This window comes from Chiroxiphia lanceolata, chromosome 3 (genome assembly GCF_009829145.1).
Source record: "Chiroxiphia lanceolata isolate bChiLan1 chromosome 3, bChiLan1.pri, whole genome shotgun sequence".
Classification (NCBI taxonomy): domain Eukaryota; kingdom Metazoa; phylum Chordata; class Aves; order Passeriformes; family Pipridae; genus Chiroxiphia; species Chiroxiphia lanceolata.
This window is the reverse complement of record NC_045639.1, coordinates 87,329,359-87,351,113: the sequence shown is the minus strand read 5'-3', so window position 1 is coordinate 87,351,113 and position 21,755 is coordinate 87,329,359. Positions and strand designations below refer to the sequence as shown.

Here is a 21,755-nt window from a genome sequence, read left to right as displayed (position 1 = left end):
ATGCTGTCTGGAATGCTGTGACGTTCTTGCATCAGTGCATCCACAGCAGTACCATCCATCCCTCAAGCAGTATTTGAGTGGCTGGAGAAGGCTCTTCAGGTTAGTCAGGATGTAGTTATTCACTGTGATCACAAGTTGTGCTTTGTCAGGAATCTGGGAATCTGTGATCACCTGTTGAATTGTGTGATTTTGTGCTGCTCTGCTTCAGGAGCTTACAGAGGGATCATTGTATATATAATTCAACAGTATGATGGCTTTTCCTTATCCTGACAAGGATTGTGCTTTAAAAAACTAGGTCAAACCCCTGCAGTGGGAATTGCCCACCAGTTTGCTTTTAAAAGTGTTTTAGTGTTGATGTTGTTTCAGCAGAGCTATACCTTTCTGTTTATCAACAAAATGTTCTCAGATTCCTTAGCCAAGTCATGTCTATCATAGCTAGGTGTTTTTGAAGTAGCAAGTTTTAGCATTGTAAAAGCTTGCATATTCTAATGGTTAAAAAATGACCTATTCTTGCATTAGCACAAGGTGTTTCTGCAAACCTAATTTAAGCTATCTCTGTCTTTGCTTGACTTATCTCACTAAACTACATACACTTTCTCCCCACCTAGTAGCATTTATTTTGTAAAAATTGAGGTCTTATGTTTGCTGGAATTCAGTGAGGAAAAACTGGATGAGAGTAGTTTGTGTATAGTACACACAAACCAATCTATAAGGGTCTACAAGGAAATAATTTTTGTGCTTTAATTAGACCTGCCTTGTTATTTTTAGCATTTGCATTATATTTAATTCGTTTTGAGAAGGAAATGTATTTCAACTTGGAATGTATTTCAGCAATACTACCTACAAGTACATAAGGCAGCTATGTAGCTTTCTGCTTCAAAAACTATCAGCTGTGTTTTGAAGCAACTTTCAGAATACCAAAAATATACATTCCTGTCTAATATTTTACTGTCTTGGTATCCACCATAAGCTTCTGTAATAAGTAATATGAATAACAACTTTAAGTAGCCTCACTCTTCTACTTCAGCGGGGATTTTTTTTTTTAACTTTGTTTTATTTACTGAGAAGTCACAATAAAAACTTTGCTTTTTGAGAGTATGTGTTTAGGCAGTTACTCTGAGTAATTAAAATTATGAACCAGGTCTCCACCATGTCTCTGCAGATGCTTGTCGTGATGTATCAGGTATTTACAAACATTTTTGTATCTGCAGAGTCACATGACAGGATTTTAGCCCTTCTATAGTAAGCAGCTTCTGATAGCTACATGCTGGCCCATACATTTTAAATTAATAGCTTCTGAAACTTAAAACAGCTTAACAGGCTGAACTGGTAACTACTTGTACTACCACTTCCTAACACATTTTTCTTTTACTATCTCAAGTTAAATAATTCTCGTTATCTTTTATCTCTTGATACTTGCAAAAAATATTAGCTGTTAAGTATTAAAATGTTAATTTCTACTGGTACTTCCACTGACAAGCAAGTTCTTTTAAAAGCTCACTTATTCTACTGCAGCATTTTTTAAATCTGTTGTTTTTCCTGGATACCCTTAAGTAAAGCTTAGACTAAGCTTTGATGATATTTCATTTAAATATCTGTCAGCACACACTTCATAGTGTGTTTGCTTTTTCTATTTTATATTCTAATCAGCACCTTTTCCCTTGTCAGCGCTTCCCTTTACGATTTACCTCTTATAAAGGAATTCAAAAGTTTCTGCTGTCCTTATTCAAGATTTTGTATAACCCTCTTGTGCCTGCCTGTGCGTCATGCTTCATCTCTTTTCATAGCCATCCTCATTCACTGTGACAGAATTTCTAAGTTTCAGATGCCCTTAACCACATCCCCCGTTTACTGATTTTTTTTTCCCAAGCTACATGGTAACATTCAAGACATTTACACTTCATGTTCCTCAAGCTCCTTCAGGTACCTAACTCCAAGGGGCTTGCCTGGTGCATGACAGGAACAGGCTTTATAGACTGTGTTTGTTATTTTAGTTCACTTCTCTGTGGAGTAGGTAGAAGGCTGCCACCTTCCAACCTCAAAGGTGGCCTTGCAGTGTCAGAAAAATCCTATACATATTAGGCCACCTCTAAGGATGCATCATATTTTCCTGCCAGTCTGATGTCACAGGAATAGGCTGTTTTTATATTTCACTTTGCCTTGTGCCATTCCTAGACGTTCTTGTGCTCATCACCATACCCATCCTCTGGCCAGTTCAAGAGTATCAGTGTGACACACAGTGAATAATTTCAATTACCTTTCATTACCTGAAGGGGGCCTATAGAAAAGATGGAGATAGACTTCTTAGTTGAGCCTGTTACAATAGGTCAAGGCATAATGGTATTAATCTGAGGGAGGGTCAATTTAGATTAGTTATAATAATGAAGATTTTACAATGAAGCTGGTAAAAGATTGGAACAGGTTGCCCAGAGAGGTGGTAGATGCCCCATCCCTGGACACATTCAAGTCCAGGTTGGAGGGGCTCTGAGCAACCTGATCTAGTTTAAGATGTCCATGCTCATTGCAGGAGGGTTAGAACAGACGACCTTTAAAAGGTCCCTTCCAACCAAAACCATTTTATGATTCTATGATTTTAATTGCTTTGGATGTTATTTAACTGGGGAGATGGTACATGTACAACAGATTCCCTGCTGACAAAAATGTTTTCAACACAATTTACAGCTGATCTTTGATCTCCAAACAAAGATCTCCAGAAGTTAAATAGGAATAAGACCTAAGAAATACTTTGATTTACCTTCCTACAAATACATATTTCTATTAATTGCTAAGTTTTATAGGAGTTCAAGTTTTATTCATCCCTTCAGACAGAATTCTGTGTAGAAAAGGGGTTTTTTATATTTCTCCTGCAGGTTTCTTCTGCAGTTATTTTTCCAGGATACCTTTCAGTGAATGTTGAGCAGGGATAGCAGTGCTAGGTCATTACTTTGGCCAAGTTACTACAGTTTCACAGCTGTGTTAGTTAACATGGCCCATGTTGTTCTATCAGTTTTTAAACCGAAGATCCCACTGAAGTTGATGTGAACTTTTACCTCTGTTTCAATATCAGGATATGGCTCCTTGTACAGGGGAGTCCTCCCTGCCTAGTTACCAATTGTACGCTGCTCTCCTCCCTTTCCTTGAAGATAAATCTCCTTATCTGGTTCCTTTTTCTTGACAATAATATTGTAGAGAGAAGAAAAAGAATAAAAGTAGTTCTTGGACAAAAATGTTGGCTATTAATTATCATTATTGTACAGTTACATTCTTGTGTAATTCTTGTCCCCTTGGAGCCTTATTGTGCAGATATGTGAGGCTAAGTATTTCCTCCACCATAAAACAGACATTGCAGGTTTTCGTCTCATTCCCCTGCGTAAGTTGTCACTAGAAATGAAAGATTAACAAAACAAAATTCCACCTCTTCCTGAATTCCCAGAATTTCTTTACAGAATTAGAATATTGCTAACAGTTGGACAGACAAAATTCCCTGCAAGTTCTATGTTAACCTGAGGAAAAACTAAAGCAAGTTTACAGAGGTCACATTGACATACTGCTTTATGGTTTTGTGCGTGTGTAAGCTACATATTTTGCGCTGTAATGAACTTACCATGATTTATTTGTTGGACACAACATTGTCATGTATATTCTAGTTCCATAAACTTATGGTGAAAGATGAAAATGGTGTGCATCAACTTTGTAAAAGATCCTAAACTTTTCCTGTTTACATTATAAACTGAAATAAAAGAAAAAATATCCTGTAGTGAAATACTCTCTGAGGTACATTTTTAGCTTCAGGGTTTGAAAGTAGAGAAAAGATAGGAATGGAAAAGCTCTTGAAGTGACTACTTTTATTTAAAATTGAAGTCGGACTTCATTCTAATCAACTTAAAACATTACTTGAAGATCTATGAGCTAGTAGCTTTGAAATGTCTGCTTACTTTCTCAAGTTTATCTTGGGAATTAGAGATCATAAATGAACTTTTTAAAATAATTTTTGGAAATCTGGGTTCCTTTTAAAATCATGATTCTCAGGGGGCCTAAGTTCACCCCTATTGGGGCAATAAATATGTGTAATTGATTCTAAATTAGGAGTTTGAATCTGACCAAAATATAATTCAAGCTGAAGCAATGCCCCAGTCTGAGTAATTTAAATGGCTAAGAATTTAATATTTTAATATTTTGAACTCTTTTATAAACTAAAGGTAAGTTCTTTAATTTTATTACACCCTGTAACAATATGCAATATAACATACAAGACTTTTTTTTTTCATTATACAAAGCAGAACTGTTCCATACTCTGCTTGTTGCACTGAAACTGATTTCATGTTTCTTGTTGCTATAATGGAAATTGAATTGTTTCCTCAAAGTAACATGTTCCATGGTGACTCATAAAATAAAGGGGGAGTGGAAGGGAGAATGACTGCTTTGAGTTCTTCTGAGTTGTTATTTGAAGGCTTTATGATTACATTGTACATTAATCAGATATAAAATTAAAGCCCTAAAGTGTCAGAACTGGTCTGTGATTCCATCTGTGATTGAAAAAGGCAGATTCTTGCACTAAGTTCAGAGAGAAAGCTCACAAGTCAAGAGTATATTCAAAATGCCCAGAGTTCCTGTGCCCGGTCAGAGGAGAGAGTGAGAAAAAAGTGGCACAGAAGTGTTTTGAAAAGCTGAGCCAGACACACAGAGGAAGCAGCACAGGCCAGTTCTCACAATGCAGCAAACATAAGGTCTTCTGTTATATTTAGTTCCCTTTCCCTGCCTTCCCTTCCCCCTTCAGTGCCTATATTTGAATTTGAGTTGTAGAGTAAGTTGTCTTTCATTTAATATAATCTTTTTTCTCCTTTTTTCATGTGGCATCCTAACTTAATAGAATATTCACTTTTCGTATAATATTGTAGTTAAATATAACTATGCTTAATTAGTGCTGACTTACCTTTTCTTTTCCAAAGCCTTTATATGGTGGAATGTGATTCATAATTGTTTGCATTTGTTCTTGAACCTTAATATAACATTGAAAGAATTGTTATGAATAACCAATTTTTATTATTAGAAATAAAGGCCTTGTCTTGACATCTGGCTCTTTGGACTAGTCTTACTTCTATAGAGTAATAGAAGATGAAAATAACACTGAATGTTTTATTTGTCTAATGTTCGTATTTTCAGGGTTTGCTGGAGGGTCCCCAAGGTCCACCTGGCAAAGAAGGTCAAAGGGTGAGTAAACTCGGTGAACAACTGGTGAGTGTGCTAACTGACCTTGATGTGCAACTTCTGTCTAAGCACTAATAAAAAATGGTAATGTAGCAGCTGAGTATGAAGCATGCTGAAAACAAACTGAGCTTTGACACTTGAGGTTTCTCTCCAGTTGAGGGAGATTTAACAATTTCAACCATCTAAAGTGTTTTAATGACTGGCAGCACAGATGTAGATATTGTATTTTGTGCAATGTGTTTCTGGTATAATTTTAAGTGAAATAATATTAAAACTTTTCAGTTTGCATTTTATTGCAGGGGTGAACCATACCTTACAACATCTAAGATATTTGAAAATATGAATTTAGGCTCATTATCTAAAATATTAACAGAAACCAGTACTGTTGACCCAGGTCTTGTAGATGCCATTACACAAGTGTCAGAGCCTAAAACACATATACAAAAAAGGAGATACAGTAAAGGCTGGTGGGGGAGGGTGGGTAGATTATGAAAAAATACATGAAATAAACCTTTTAAACCTTTGTGGTTTTTAGAATTGTAATATAATGAAGTAACTGACTGACTGGTTTCTCCATGTTCTGTTTTTGTTTCTCCTGACTTATTGAATTTGGTAGTTCAGTAGAAAAGATAACAAATATTTATGATTGTGTTATCACAAGAAATAATTCAGTTTTATAAGTTTATAATCCAGTGTATTCCTAAAAGTTTGGAAAGTTATTAAGACTCAAACATTTCAATATTTTTGTAAATTAAGTTGTGCCCAGTTTATGGTTTTGAAGTTGGGTCTCAACACTTCTTGTTTGATTTAGGCATCTTGCTTTTAATATCTGAGTTAAAATATCTGAAGTGAAAAGATTTAGTATTTCTCATCGTTGATCTTAATAAACTACGTTGAATTATTAAAGGCTAGTTTAATGATTACAGTAATAGTAATTATACTAACAGGGAACTAGTTCTTGAACAAAATGAGCCCCAAAGCTATGTTTTATGTTGCTTTTTAAGTTGTAAAAATAGTACTAAATTTCATTTAAGTTGAACACAAAGATATGAAAGTTGAGTTTATTTAAGTTTCACACATAAGGATTAAGAACGCATTCAGAAAAAGTCAGTGTAGTAAAGGAGATTTCAAAGTTATGCGATGAATATGTTGTTAAAACATATTTACTAACATATGAACATGCTTATTAAGGATTTTAAAATTACCATGACTCTTACTGTTATGCTGTTAAATATCCAGGATACTGTGAAAAGCTATAGATATCCAGGTTTACCATATTTAAAGTTTTCTGTGGAGTATTGAATCTGCAGAAAGACACAGTTTATTAGTTCTCCTTTAGGAACAGTTGTAAATATGGTTGTGTTTTTAGAAATATTGCTCCTGTAATTTCTTACTTTTTTAATGCAAAAATTCAGAGTTAACACACTGTATCATATTTAATGGTGGATAAATGAATTTGAAAATACTTTTTTTATTTTATTCCATTTTGCAGTGGGAATTAGGGTGTTGATTCCTCATGGATATTTTCCTACTCACATATAAAATAGAACTGCTCTCTCACTCCAACATCTATGAAAACAGGAGCACTGATTGTTTTGTAATCTTGCCATGCACACAGCTGCCTTGAGCCAAACAATGGGAACAGCAAACTGTAGAGCCTTGGTATCTGTCTTTATCTTTCTACCAGTAAGATGCTCACAACAATACCCTTCGTGGTGGCCACTCCTGCCCAAGCACTAACAACGTTGTTTGCAGTCTTAATTCAACTCCCATGTGCTTTCACATTTCCAATACATTTAATTACACAATAACATACCATTTGTAACAAGATCTCTGCTCTGTTTAATGACAAACAGGACTGTGCACATCTAATGGCTATTAAATGTTCCTTTTTATTCAATTATTGATGTCATGTTCCTCTGTTCTACTTCCAGCAGATCCTCCAAATCTTTCACATTATGTGAAGTTATTGCTTTTGTCGTGGGCTGTCTTCTGAAGATTAAAGCATATTATTGATTGTGTAACTAGCTAATAATTTTTTCTTCAACATATTGTTCAGATCTAAAAGTGATTTTGTGTCCATTTTGCAGAGTTGAACTGTAGCATACTAGTGACAACTAAAGCCACTTCAAAAACACCTAAATGTATCTATTCAATTTGGATGCCACACTTTGAGAACATGATTTTTTTTTAAAAAACTTTCCATGTATACTGTACTTGTTATATTCAAAATTTTAATTTCCACTTACATCAGGAACACTTCTAAGTGCTCAACTCCTTTAAAAATTGGCCTTAGATTAATAAGGAGCTGAGAGGAGAATCATTAGGTGTATAACTTATAGACCTCTCAATACACATTGAAGCAAGATAAAAGGAATTGAGGAGAATTAACTGTTAATGGTGATATTGAAGAAACATGCAGAAGACTCATGTTAGAGCTAGTCACTTAGGTAAGTGACAATACAAAATGAGATAGGAAGGCCAAAATACCCACTTTCATTCACATCTGTTAGCCAGTGTTGTGTTTGCCTGTGGGCTCAAGTAGTCCTCAAACATTTGCTGTTCTTACAGAAGGCCAGCATTTCCTCTCGCTCTACCATTAGTGACTTTGTACAGTTTTTTAGTTTTTATATCTTTAGTGAAGTGGTTTATGTTACACATGAGACCTTGCTCAGTAAGAGCTTTAGGTTTTAGTTTTAGTCACTGAAAGAAGTGAGCCAGCAGAAACAGCTACTCATTGGCTTTTCCTCATTCCTCTATAAGAAACATTAGACCATCCTGTGGGCAGGCACTACGTTCATCTGTAGTTTTTCAGCATCCAGCATGTTGGCTTCAGGCATGTTACTGCTGCAGCAACTTGATACTATTACACAAGTGCTCAGAATGGCATCAGGAGTTACAGAAGGTAACTTGACGTTACTCAGAAAAGTCCCTAGTCGATATTACTGACCTACAAATAATAGAAAGATTGGGTGCTAAGCTAACATTGCATGGAATTTAAACCACAGTGGACAACTACGCCATCTTCCTGTCTCTATGTTGTGCAGAACTTCATTATTTTGCTCAATATGCCTGCACTTTTTAGTTATGTATATCTTTCACAGAAGTACAGTTTCCTGTTGAAAGACAAGAGACTTCACAAATCTCCCTGATTTCCTTCTTCCAGTGTTTCTTGTCAATCACATATTTCAAAATATATATTTTATTTTACACTTTGTCATGTAGCTAATCCTCCATTGGCCTCCAATGGACTCTTTTATTTACGTCTGTTTTATATTAAAGAGGTATTTAGAGTTTTTTCTCTATAATCAAATCACCATTCCATTAATTTTTGAAAAAATTCAACTAAGGTCCATCAGCTCCCCACGTAAAGAATTTTCTGAAGTCTTCAAATAATTTTGTCATGTCCTGCTTTCTTAAAAATTTCTACTACCTATAATTTACAGAATGGATGGAGTTTTCCAGATTCTGCCTTTACTGTGTTAAATGCAGTGAAGTTAAATGCAATGAAATTTATATTTCCAAAATAAAATTCAAAATGTTTTTAAAATTAATGCTTAATTTCAGTTGGATATCTTTGTAGCATGAATTTTTCCCTGAACTTTATGCATTTTTATAAATACTATTTTTTAGTATTTATAAAAATAATATTTTTATAATATAGCTGCCTGTTTGTTAGGCAGTTATACTGTGAAATCTAGAAAGGGACATTTTTCATTCTCAGTTAGCCTGTAGAAGAATCAGGCCCAGCATGCAGCTAAAATACACAGCAGTTTGTACCAGAGTTTTGGCTTTCTTAAGGTTGTCTTGATAACTTGAGATTCTGGGCACTTTTTCTGAGATTTGGGAAACTTATGAGGATACTGAGGATATCTGTTGTTTCCAGGTAAGGGTAACTCTAGCAGCTTCTGACAAAGTCCATCAGCTGTCCCTGACCAGTGGGTGCCTGCAGCCTTTTTTCCAGCTGACCCCTGAGTAGGGACAGTCAAGCACCCTTTTATACCAGGCCAGGACAAGGACTATGTAACAGCAGTTTGTGCAGCAATAGCAGAAATAACCAGTAAATGTACAGCAGGTTGCACAGCAGGTCATGCAGAAGGGCACAAAGAAGATGTCAGCGAACTTTCTTTGTCCAGTGTACACGTACTTAGAGGTGATGGTCACAAGGCACAGGACCAAATGCTACTTGGTAGTGCTGACAGCTCTTTGCTTTCAGACTTTTGTACCCAGGCAGCTTCAAATGGAGGACACAGCTCTGTAAGTCCATGGGGCCTCACACATTGCATCCACAAGTGCAGAGGGACCTGTCTGATGTCTTTGCAAGGCCTCTCTTGATTATTTTGAGTGGTCATGGTGACTGGGAGAGGTTCCTGAAGACTGGAAGAGAGCAAATATCACTTATGTCTTCAGAAAGAAAGGTCCAGGGAACTAAAGGCCAATACCCTTCACCTCAGTCCCTGGGAATGTGAGAGATGAAATCTTCCTGGAAACCGTTTCCATAGACATGAAGGGCAAGAAAGTGATTGGGATAGTCTGCATGGATTTATGAAAGAGAAATTATGCTTGACCAAATGCCTCACTTTCTATTATGATTTGACTAGCATGGTGGATGAGAGCTGAGCACTGGATGTTGACCTCAGGTTTAGCAAAGCCTTTGACATTGTCTCCCATAATTTCATCTTGTCAACTTAATAGACAAACTGACAAAGTACAGGTTAGATGGGCGGATGGTGAAGTGGATTGAAAACCAGCTCAACAACTAGGTCCAGAGGTTTATCATCAGTGGCACAAAGTCCAGTTGGAGATGCATTAGTAGTGACTACTACCCCAGGGCTACTACCAGAGCCAGTACTGTTCAACATCCTCATTAACAGCCTGGACAATAAGGCAGAATGTAGCAGAGAACTGGGGTAAGGGAACTCACATGAAGTGCAACAAGGGGAAATGCAAAATCCTGCATCTAGGGAGGGATAACCCCAGATATCAGTACACACTGGAAACAAACTCTCTGGGAAAAAGAGAGAAGAACCTTCTGGACAATAAGCAGACCATAAGCCAGCAGTGCATCCTCAGGGCCAAAAAAAAAGAGGCCCAGAATATCCTGGGCTGCATTCAAGAGTATTGCCAGCAGGTGTGGGGAGGTATCCTTCCCATTTGCTCAGCACTGGTGAGACCATGTTAAGAAAGATGTAGACACACTTAAGTGGGTCTAGCACAGGGCCACAAAGCACATTAAAGGAACTGGAGCAACTTTCATAGGCTGGGTAAACTTTCATTGGCTTGAAGAGCTGGGGCTCTTCAGACTGAGAGGGCTCAGGGGATCTTATCAGTGTATATAAATACCTGATGGGAGGGAACAAAGAAGAGGGAGACAGATTCTCCTCTGTAGTAGCCAGTGACAGGACAAGAAGCAATAGGTACAAATTAAAAACCAAAAAATTGCATCTAAACACAAGAAAGCACTTTCTTATTGTGAAAGTGGTCAAATACTGATACAGGTTGCCCAGAGAGGTTGTGGAGTGTCCACCTGTGGAAATATTCAAAACTGATCCTGCTGAGAAGAGGGATTATACTAAATGTTCTCAAGAGTTCCCTCCAACGCAAACAATTCTGTGACTTTTAATTAATTAGCTCTAGCTTATTCTTAGCATAGCTGCCAACAACTTCTTTATGGATTAGTAGGATTTTTTAAAAATATTTTATATGTATTTAAACAAACTGATTCTCTATCTTGATGGTTTCCCTTGTTCCAGTGATTAATTGAGTTCAAGCATTTACAAATCTTTCTATGATCTCACAGCCTGTTATATTCTTGATCCTCTATTCATTGGGATGTTGCAGGTGTCTTGAAGTAAATATTTTTGAAAGAACTTCCTTATTTCCAATTGTTTTGTTTATAATACCAAATGCTTCACTTAAGAGGAAGTTATTTTAGCATTATCTTAATAATAAATTAAATACCTCATAAAACTGAGAATCCGTTGTAATATCTAGTGTTTCAGCACTGATTTCACTAAAATTACAAATTTGGAGAGATCTTGTGGAATTACAGTACTTGTTTTATGCTAATAAAGTTTATTCTTTGAGATTACAAATTTTTCTAATCAAGCATGAATAAAATTATTATGACATAGTGGAAAATCTTCCTAAATAAATAAATGGATGGGGAGCTGCTAGATTTTTTTAACGTAATTATTTAGAGTGACATCAAAATTAATTTAAATTCAGATTACATTTCTCTGCTTTATAGAACTTAAATATTTCTTTGACATAATTTGTTTTCTAGTTCAGTGAGTAAATGTTGTACTTAACCAAATGTAAAACAAGCTTTACAGAGCAATGATAATTACTGCACAGTAGGTCAGTCTCCTGGCACACTGCAAACAATTTTCTTCACAGCTAAAGCTCTAGAGTTTTGGAATCTCTTTTTATCTTCTCAGTCCTTCTTGACTTTGATGTAAGTTGTTTTTAAGTATGCAAAGCTCTAATCTAATTTTATCTTTAAGTTGGAGTGCTGTATGTTCCTTCACTCTGATATTTTATAGTCCAAAAATGCTGAATGTAAAACAGGGAAATAATTTTCAGTTTTTCTACCAGAATATATCTAGCTTAAAGTACATAACTAGTAAAATAGGATACAGAAAAAAAAAATGAAAAAAAAATCCCACTTTGGCATTTAAAAACTATGAAACCATTGTAATTTAGAATGCTAAAGACAGCTTTATCAATTAGAAGAGTTCTATTTTTAATTTAATTCCCTTGTTAAATTCCATTGAAGAAATTAAAATCTAACTTTTAATGGAATAGCAGTAATTAATTAACTTTTAAGAACTCATTTAGAGTTTTCAGACTCTCTTCCAAATACTCTATTATTAATATTTCTTTTATTCTTTCAGCAAAAGGAATAAAAACATGAAAGAATAAGAAATTTTTTTCTCAAAAGTAAAAATTAAGGTATAAACTATCTAAATGTAGTTGAAAACTATTTCTGCAAATGATTTTGGATTTAAATTGAACATCAGTGGATACATTTGAAAAATTGTGATGGATTTTTTGTAGTGATTTGTTGGCAAAATAGGTTGTGACATTTGACTTCTCAGCACTGCTAGGCTTATTTGAGGACTTTCTTTTTATGTTTGTTAAATGCATTATGTAGTGTGGCTAGGCTTTCCCTTTTAGCATTTTATTAATACCACGACTGAGAAATTAAAGATATTGGAAATCATTCCTAAAATTGGAAGACTGAGTGCAAGAATGCTTCTGCATTAGTGAGGAGCTCCCCACTGACTTTTCTTCCAAAACAGAGCATTAGGGTCTGTGTGCTCTCTGTATTCTTCTGTGAGCTGTGTGTCTGTGAAAGGCTTTAGTGGGACATGAGGGACAGACTTGCACTTGTTTTCTGCAAATGCCTTAATTTCTTGCCTTCTGGCCTTATTTCCTGTGAGTTTATTCAGGTTTAACAATTAACACAGAGGTTAATTTGTAATATGCTGGATACCATAATGCATCCTAGAGGCCAAAGTTAATAGGATTGAAGAAGGAATTGTACACTGAAGTCCTAACGCTGTACTATTGAAGTTAAAAAGGTTTTATTATCTGTGACATAGATTTCCAATTTAGGAAAGAGAGTATCCAAACTACAAGATTTCTAAGGATTAAAAAAGCCTCCCATAGTTATGCAGTTGTGACACTACCAGAGCTAATGACAAAATTCTTATTTATCTGGAGCTGTACAGTCAGGTGGTTAAATGTCAAAGTCCTCTTGAAAAATTACCAATTTTTTTGCTAAATGTGTAGATACAAATAATGACTCAGTATTCAGACTGTGCATTTATTGTAGATTTGTAATTTTCAGTTTCTGATCTGTCATAGTTGATTGGGATTCTGGAGAACATTCTTCTATCCTACAACTGATCATTAGATGTGCACAGCTAGGCAACTGGGTTTGATGGGTGATTGATCTGATTTTTGTGATTAATTCTAATCTTCTGTTTCCTCTTTGCTCTTGAGCTGACTTTCTTACTGATACTGCCATATGACATCTGCCTTCATTCCCCTAAAATGGCAGTCTGCCAAGGTTTTTACCATAAAACAGAGCAGGGCACTGTCACCGGCTTTGGTCTGGGCTGGGTTTTCCCTGGGTTAGAGCTGGTTGCAGCTTTGCAAGCTTCAGGTGAACTGCCAGGCACGCTGGATTCCAGACAGAGGGGGGAAGCTGTGAAGCTTAGAGGACTGAGACAAAGGAAAGCCTCTTTGCTGTACTCTGAATTAGTGTGGACACTAGGACTTGTCTGGCTGCTTAGTGGCAACTTTGGGCATCTGGAGTAACAGCCCAGCTGAAAGCCGCACTCACACAGCTGTGTTTAGGCAGCCAAGGCATTGGTGGGGCAACTCTGGGTTGGGCATTTTGAAATGGAGGTCTTTACTTTCCACCTGCCTCCTGTTTTGGTTCTATCTGTTCCTTTGTCAGTCTGGTTTTGAGGATTATGCAACAGAATCTTAGTTTACCTTGACAAATGAACTACATAAGCCTCATTAATCTTGCATAACAACTGTAGTAGATAAGACTTTAAAGCCCAGATTTCTACATTCCCTAGAACTAGTTCCTGTTTTGAAATGTGATGTGTTTCAAGAACCATTAATTAGCAGTTTCCCTTGAAAATGCACACAGGCTTATTCTAAGAACTTCTGCCTTCGTATTCAAGTATGGGTCTTCTTTAAATTATTAATTCCATAAATAATGTCGGTATTCCTACACAACTCTACTCAATTTTATTCTTAAATAATTCATACCTTTTTTTAAGCACTAGGATTAGATATTTTACTCTTCTAAAGTTAGATATATGCAAATAGATGTATGCAATATGATACAGCAGGCAGTTACAAAATAGGCTTTGAATTCTTGCACTGTACATTGGACCTGCAGCAATTCCCAGGGCCAGCAGTCAGAATCAGAGCACAAGCCCATGGAAGGATGGACAGATCTCCTCTTCTGAACAGCTTTTCATCTTATGTAAAGCAAAGCTCATCAAGTAATTTCAATTCATAGAAGGGGCAAAGGAAGAGAGAAATAAAGAATGCAGCTGATCATGTACTTCAGCTGGGCACTCAGCTGGGTTTCCTGAAGCACAAAATTTCTCATTTATTTTATTTGTAGTATTTTGTCTTTGTCTGCCCCTAACCAAGCAGTTGTTATTTGCATGATTTGTGTGTGTATCTTAGCTGAAGTCTGTCCCATGGAAAAGAGGAAAGTAGCCAACTGTCCAAATTAGTTGGGGGCAGGCTCTTGATAAGTCAAGGGGATAGGATACAATATCGATAACATGTAGAAAACTTCCTGTCACATTAATTGCCATCAAAAATATATGCAGCACAAGGGAAATAACCAGCAACTGTTTAGGTCTTCTTCAGATATGCTCAGTAGCATCAGATAACTGGGCCTCCTGTGCTGGCTATCAGCCTGTAGTGGTTTGATTATATTTTAGTTTATTGAAGATTGCATGTTAATTAGAGTTTTTCAAATTGTTGTGATATGTTGACATTTTGCAAAAGCAGGGGGTGGAGTGTTGTAGTGGTTTGAATCAGGTTTTTCCCCTGCAGTTGAAAATGGTAAAACCCCAGGGGGTGGTGGCCCTGGAAGTTTTGAAGTTTTGTCCAACAGTATGGCAGTAAGTACGGCTTTTATGGGGCTGCCAAGACCTGCTGCCGAGCAGGAGATGGGAACTGTGGCTCTCTGCTAAGCCCGCTCTACAAACTGGAGAGGACACTGAGATGTTTTTCACTTCTTTCTTGCCAGAAGGATGACTCAAAATCAAATTGTAAATATTTACTCACAGCCTGGCTCATGGCCTGCTCAAGGCAAGATCATATTTGGCTTGTCAAAAACATTCTTCTAATTGTTTTAATTATCCTGAACAAAAATATAAACTGATTTTCTCTACTTACACTGTTACTGTAGTATAAATTCTATCTATCCCATGCTGATGCTGAGAACTCATAGAGAAGGAATGCTGACAAGTACGTAGAGCTTTGTGTATTCCTAACACTAAAGTCTGTGTATCTATCTGAAAGGCATTGATGGAAGGTAGTGGCCTGTTACGCATTTCCGTGTTAAAATTAAAATATCAGTTTATAAAGGTACTTGGAGGAAAAAAAAAAAAGGACTTCTATTACTCTAGAAAAAGCTTATACTTCATACTGATCCGTGTGGTTGCTTTACATGGAACATAGCACAATGTCTAATAATGATTAGATAAAAGGTTGGGCAAGTGTTTCTTCTGTATTTCATTGGGTAGGTGTTCTACTAATTAAAAAATGACAGTGAAAAATAACTACCCACAATTTTTATTTTTTTTATATCTGATTTTTCAGAAAGTTCACTGAGTTTTGTCTTTGCTATGTCATAAATCAAATTTTAGCTCATCTTGTAAACAGAGATAAAATTGCCTTCCCAACATATTCCATGTTTTCCTGTGTAATTAACACCTCGTTCACAGTTGTGTCTGCCAGTCAAAGCCCTGTCTTCTTCTTCCTGACACTTCCTTGATACTTTGTTTAGACTGCTGAGATTTTAAGTGTCATCCTCAGGATACTTTAAAGAAGTCCAAACAGGAAAAGGAAGGTGCTTCAAGAAGTCAACACTGTAGATCATTATAACTCAGAGGGACTATTTTAAAAGTAAGGAGCAATTTATCTTTGTTTATTCCTTACATTGTTACCCCTCAATCTGTTTTTCATACTTTCTAAGGGAAGTTTAGTGAGTTTTTTTAAAGAAAGTCAGGGAATATTAGTTTCCAAATGTATTTCTGTATTAGATATCAGCCCAAAAGTACAGATCTAGCTAACTACAGCCCCCTTTCCTTGTGCATGTGTGTCTTTCCTGGCACTGTGCCTTCTGTCAGGCCAGACAAGGTCCTCAGTTGCTCAGTGAACTGCATCAGTCAACTGACCAAAGTCAAAGAGTACTCCACTTTTTTTGTGGGCCATCCTTAGCCCAGATGAGTTTCCATCTCTGGCTTTTCCCAGGGCTGTATGGACTGTGTTACCAGCACAGCAGAGGACATGCTGGGGGTGCATAATAAGGGCAGTATAGCCATAATCCCAGTTTACGCACCTACTACTGTATTTTGGTTCTAAAAATTTATCCTGAGCTGCCCCAGTTAAACCCCTGCATGTGCAAGTACTGGTGAGATTAAACAGCTCAGCACATAATGTATGTCTCAGCTAGTTAAGACCAAGGAATTTGGCACTCCAAATATGCTGAGGCATTTTTTTTTCACACTGCCCTTAAAACACACTGACTGACGGAGGAGCTTTATAAAACCGTGGTGGTAGTGTACATGCTACGTGGCACAATTTGTTCATTCTTCAACTTGAAGGGCTTCAAATTCCTACCTCTCTCAGGAGAGTCCCTGGCTTCTAGGCAAGAGGTTACCCTAGTGACCTGCAGGGTGTGAGAAAGACAGGGTTTTCTGACAGGGGGAGAACTGTAACCCCTCCTTGTGCAAGACCCAGAAGGACCACTCTGGATGCAGTCACACTGTGACACAAAAGGGACTTTTATTAAACATGGATGCTGGCTTATAAAGGGAGAGCAGGGACCCTTCTGGAAAGAAGGGTGGAGATTGGGAGGAGTATTAAAGGAGTGGCCAATCACAGCAACAAGGGGTGGAACTGTTTAAACATGAACAAATGGGAAACTGTCTCTGGGGGGAACTGCTGAAGCAGGGTAGAACGAATAAGGAAAGGGCTTAGATAGAACCAATAGGAGAAAGGGTAACAGGGGTACAGTGAAGGGAATTGTACACCTTATAATAAGGCATATTATACTAACAATAAAACAATTACACAACTGAGTAAAGACACGGGGGAGCAGACACTCTCATAGTCATGATAGTCACATTCAGCGCACTACAGCGTAAGTACACTCCAATATATTTTCATCCTCTTCTTCTGATCTCTTTTCACTAAGTTTCCTCCACCACTCATAGCATTCTCTTGGGGCACCTTCAACAGATTTGCACTCTTACTGTCATCATCTTGTTCCCCTTAGCATCAAGATTAATGAAAGGCAGAGCATGAGAGTGGTTTCTTACAGATCAGGGATCTCACCTGGAAAAAGTGAAACTGGATTTTACTTTCTGTTCCTGAGATTACTTCTGCAGTTTGTGCGAGATCATTATTTAATAAAATACAGAAGCAGGCTTAGAAATAGGGACCACAGCTTACAGAAATACCCCTATGTGTAAATTGTGAACTGTCAGCAAGCATTTTAATTTTTTCACTTTTTAAGCCAAGTTTTCACCAGAACAACCTCCTAAAGCTTTACATTAATTTACACTTGCCATATACAAGGGAAAAATTTATTCTTAATGGATATAATGTTTCTTTCTTTTCTTAGCTATCACACCTAGATATTAGTTGTTCTCACCTGTTGCTACTAAAAATGTGCATCAGATTTTGGCTTGGCAATAAAGATGTAAATTCCTGTAAATTACTTCCATTTTTATGTTGATCTTCCTAAAAAAAAGCACATGTGAAAACAGCAGTTGTTCAAGTAAGCTCCGTACTAAAAAATTATAGTAGTTACATATGCATGTGTTTTTTTAGAATCTTAGTGGAAAGTCTCCCTTAAGTAGACTTTTATGGACCTTAAGTTTTAGTGCAAATGATTTGCATGTGCATTACATATACACAGATGGTAGTAATTGCACGAAGAAGGTGAATTGTTTTTGCAAATAAATCTCTGACTTGTGTGCTTGTTATCACATCCCAGAGAAGAAGGATATGGGTGTTTCTTAATTAGGTTATATTGCACATATGTACTTACTGTGCAAGTCAGACTGCGGGAGCACAGTGTAACATTCCAAGCTCTGGTGTATTCAGACAAAATATAATTTCTTTACACCTCATCAAGGTGTTTTGTTAATATCCTTGTCAATGTGTACTCACATTTGAGACAAAGCTTTAAAATGTGACAGTAGATGTTACAGGGATGCAAATAGTTTGTCATAACTATTAAAAGCAATCCTAGAAGCAGTGTTGCAGTGACTGATACAGAGTATTCATTTTGGACGGGTTTTGATTTTTATGGTTTTTTCATAGTAAGCAGGGCAATAAATGTTTTCTTAAAATTCTTCTTCCAGATCAGTCCCTAGCCACAATATTTATAAATGTCTGTTCTAATTTTTTGTTTCTAGGGAAGACGAGGCAAACCAGGTCTCCCAGGAAAACCGGGGCCACCAGGACCTCCTGTGAGTAACTAGTGAGAGGAATGCGAAATTTTCACTCTGTCCTCAGACTTTGTTAGCATTTTTGTAGCAGGTTCCTGAATATAACTATAATTGAAAATAATTGATCTATGTGTACTCTGCTCTATCTATCAAACAGCTACTATTGCTAGCCTTTTGATACAGCAAGTATAAAAGGACTGGGTTCACAAATATGAGGGACTACCCAGGAGGAAAAAGAATAAGATGCAAACTTCAGCAGGGGAAGCAGAAATTGACCTTTCAAAGAAAGACTGGCCATATATGCTAAATATGAATATTGTGCATTCATTTTCTTAGCCAAATGTGTGATGCTCTGTAGAAGAAGGGATAATTTCTGTCTCAGAGGGGTAATTTGAAAGATGAAGGACTGTGTGAAGCATGTGCCAATTGTTTGAATGGTGGGAAGGATTATACCCAGCGCTGGAATGAGCACTCAGCTGTAGTTCAAATGAGTTGACTGAAGAATTAAAAAGATTAAGAAATACATGGCTCTATTAAAGGATTTGCAATATGAAGAACTTAAAGGTTTAGCTCATATCTAAGAGGTTTGGGATTTTATTTTTCTCTTTTACTTTTTTTTAAAGATAAATGATTTAAAATTCAAGTCATGCATGGATGTATACTAGTCTTCAATAAATGCAGCTTTCCTTGGCTAGGGGAAGATTTGGTCATATTAATAAAATTCCCTGTATATTGTATTGTAAAAATGCTGTTGTACACAAATACAAAACAGCTGTTCATGGATTAAACTTCTGCTGCTTTACATTCTTAATATAAAACAAAGATTTCATAATTCCTTCTTCTATTTACCTAAAATAGGTAAAGGCTAGTAGTTTATGCATCTGAACATTTGGTTCATACGCTTCAACCTCATCTTATTTCTAGAGAAGAGAATAATGCACTGCTGTGTGAGATGCAATGACTAAAATAAAATAGGTTTCATCCAGCCTCATCTAAAACAAAAAGTGCATACATTTTATAAATACTCTTTCCTTGCAAAATGTGTTCAGAAAGAGGAGTTGATGATGAAATTCATTTATCCTGCATAAAACTACATAGATAAAAATTAGTCTCTTGCACAGTTTGGACTTCAGAATGCTGAAATGTTCCTGCGGACTGCAGGAGGCCAAACAGGAGAAAAGGAGTGATGCAGAATCTTTCTTAATACAAATGCCAAAAATAACCTTTAAAGGATAAAAAAGCAAACCATAGCAGAGGTCAATGTTAGACCTAATCTACTTAGCTTTTCATGAGCTGGTGAAAAGGTTTTTCTCCATTACAGATTTCTGCCATCATAGATTTGCTGGCAGGTCAGGCTTGTGAAGATTTATGATCCTTGACAGATATACTAGAAATCTTGAGTGGAAGCTAAATTGCACCCCTATAACTGAGATATATTTCAGATTTTCTTACAGCAAATAGAAAACTCAGCTTTGTCAGCATGGCAACATCCATACAAGGAACTCCATATGAGTACTGTAGCCTAGTACTACGCACCGGAAAAGCATTCCTCAAGCAGTCATGGCCTAAATATTGGTTTAAAGTATTTGTTTCTGGTATAACTTATCTTGATGCACTCCTTGCTTTGGTTACACCTATATCATCATCTTCTGTTCTTCTTCCAAGACTGAGAATACAGAGCATAGAAAAGGCATACTCTAAAAGCAGGAATGCCCACTAATGTGCATTGGCAGTATTGCCATGTTTGAAGTGCCACAGCTTGTACATACCGAAAAAACCTTCAACACAATCTATCATTCCACCTCTCTTCTTGAAGGCTCAAACCATATTCAATTGTGCTATATTGTGCTTCCCTTTACCACTTTTCTACTAATAGTAAGCAACTTCTTCATGCACATGGATGTGCCTTTACTTTGGCCTTTCCAAAGCGCAACAGAACTGTCATACCTGCAGGATGCTGGTTGTCATAAGTTTGGCATACACAGGATACAAAATGGTTAACAGATTGACTGAACATGTGAAAATTAGACTCTCCAGGATAAACAAGTTTGGGGTTTGGTTGATGCTTCAAAAGCATATGAAATTTGTATTTGAGAAAAAGGAGATTCGGTCATTAATTATCAGGGTAGCTAAAACACACACTGTGTGCTTGAAATTAATAAATTTACCCAATTTATTTATCAGTTTATGCCATGATGTTAAATATTTAAGTTAGATATTAAAACATCCAGGTGCTTAGTAATGACCAAAACAAAACAAAACAAAAAAAAAAAAAAGAAAACCTGTGAGAAGGAAAGTTGTGCCTCTTTCAGGAAGAAGTTGGTGGACAGGATACAATACTCAGGGGATTTATTTTAAAGGACAGTCCTAATAACAGTGTGTGCAGATAGGGATTTGTGTGGAAAAGATTGGTAGTATAATTAAAGAAAACTGAAAGTTACAAAAATTGCAGTCAGCATACATGCTGTGCTTTCACATGACAGCATTATAAGGACACATTCTAACAGTCAAAAATCTACTTGTCACGTGGCAGAATTGAAGACTTTTCTAACCTTTTCTAAGTATCTCATCTTTTTTTCTTTTTTTTTTCCTAACCTAATTGCTGGGGATTTTTTTTTTTTTCAGTAAAATTGGTGCTTGTAGTGAATTTCTAGTCCCTTTACATCATCTGCACATCTTTGGTTAAAAACCTGTGTTGGTGTCAGAAACGTAGATTGATTGGCAACTGGTAATTAAACTACTCAGTTAAAATGGGACTTCCTATGCAATTTCTTCCAGGTATCCTTTCTTTTGTGTCATTGTCCCCTTATCCTTTCTTTTATGTATTTTTTTCCCCTTTGGAGCAAATCCTGTGCTCACAAAAGCCAAGGAGTCAATGAGGAGTTTTATTGATCAGTTATAAAAATATTTTTGTAAATCTACCCAGGTCTGTTCCCCTTTTGAGTATTTGTTTAAAGTCTATTAAATATTATAGACTTTTAAAGTGTTCTTTTATTCCCCTTCCTTTTCAGAATTCCTGATATGCATCCTTGCTGTCTGATGTACTGTTCTGTTATTTCGGTAAAGGGGAGCTGAGATATGTGCTCACATAACTCTCACTCCAGCAGGTAGCAATTTGTGCTGAAGTCAGAAATCCAGACCGTTTAAGTTAAGCAGCAGCTCCCTCTAGTGCTTTTTGGCCCTTTCTCCACTTTGAAAGAGCCTAGATGGGAGTTTAAACCTTCTGTTAAATATACTGTTCGCTTCAGTCTCAGAAACATTGTGAAAATTCTGATTGTGAAATCAAAACCTCAGTACCCTTCAAATGTATTTTAT

At 36.6% G+C, this 21,755-nt stretch overlaps 1 protein-coding gene across 5 annotated transcripts in view; it reads left to right on the top strand.

Annotated features, from left to right (window-relative positions):
* The window catches only part of COL19A1 (collagen type XIX alpha 1 chain), a 190,602-nt gene that overhangs the window by 106,072 nt on the left and 62,775 nt on the right, over positions 1-21,755 (top strand). For all 5 annotated transcript variants that reach the window (XM_032683529.1, XM_032683530.1, XM_032683526.1 and 2 more), the window contains 2 exons: positions 5,164-5,211; positions 18,408-18,461. In XM_032683529.1, the coding sequence (XP_032539420.1) occupies positions 5,164-5,211; positions 18,408-18,461 (102 nt within the window). The remainder of the gene's footprint in view (positions 1-5,163; positions 5,212-18,407; positions 18,462-21,755) is intronic.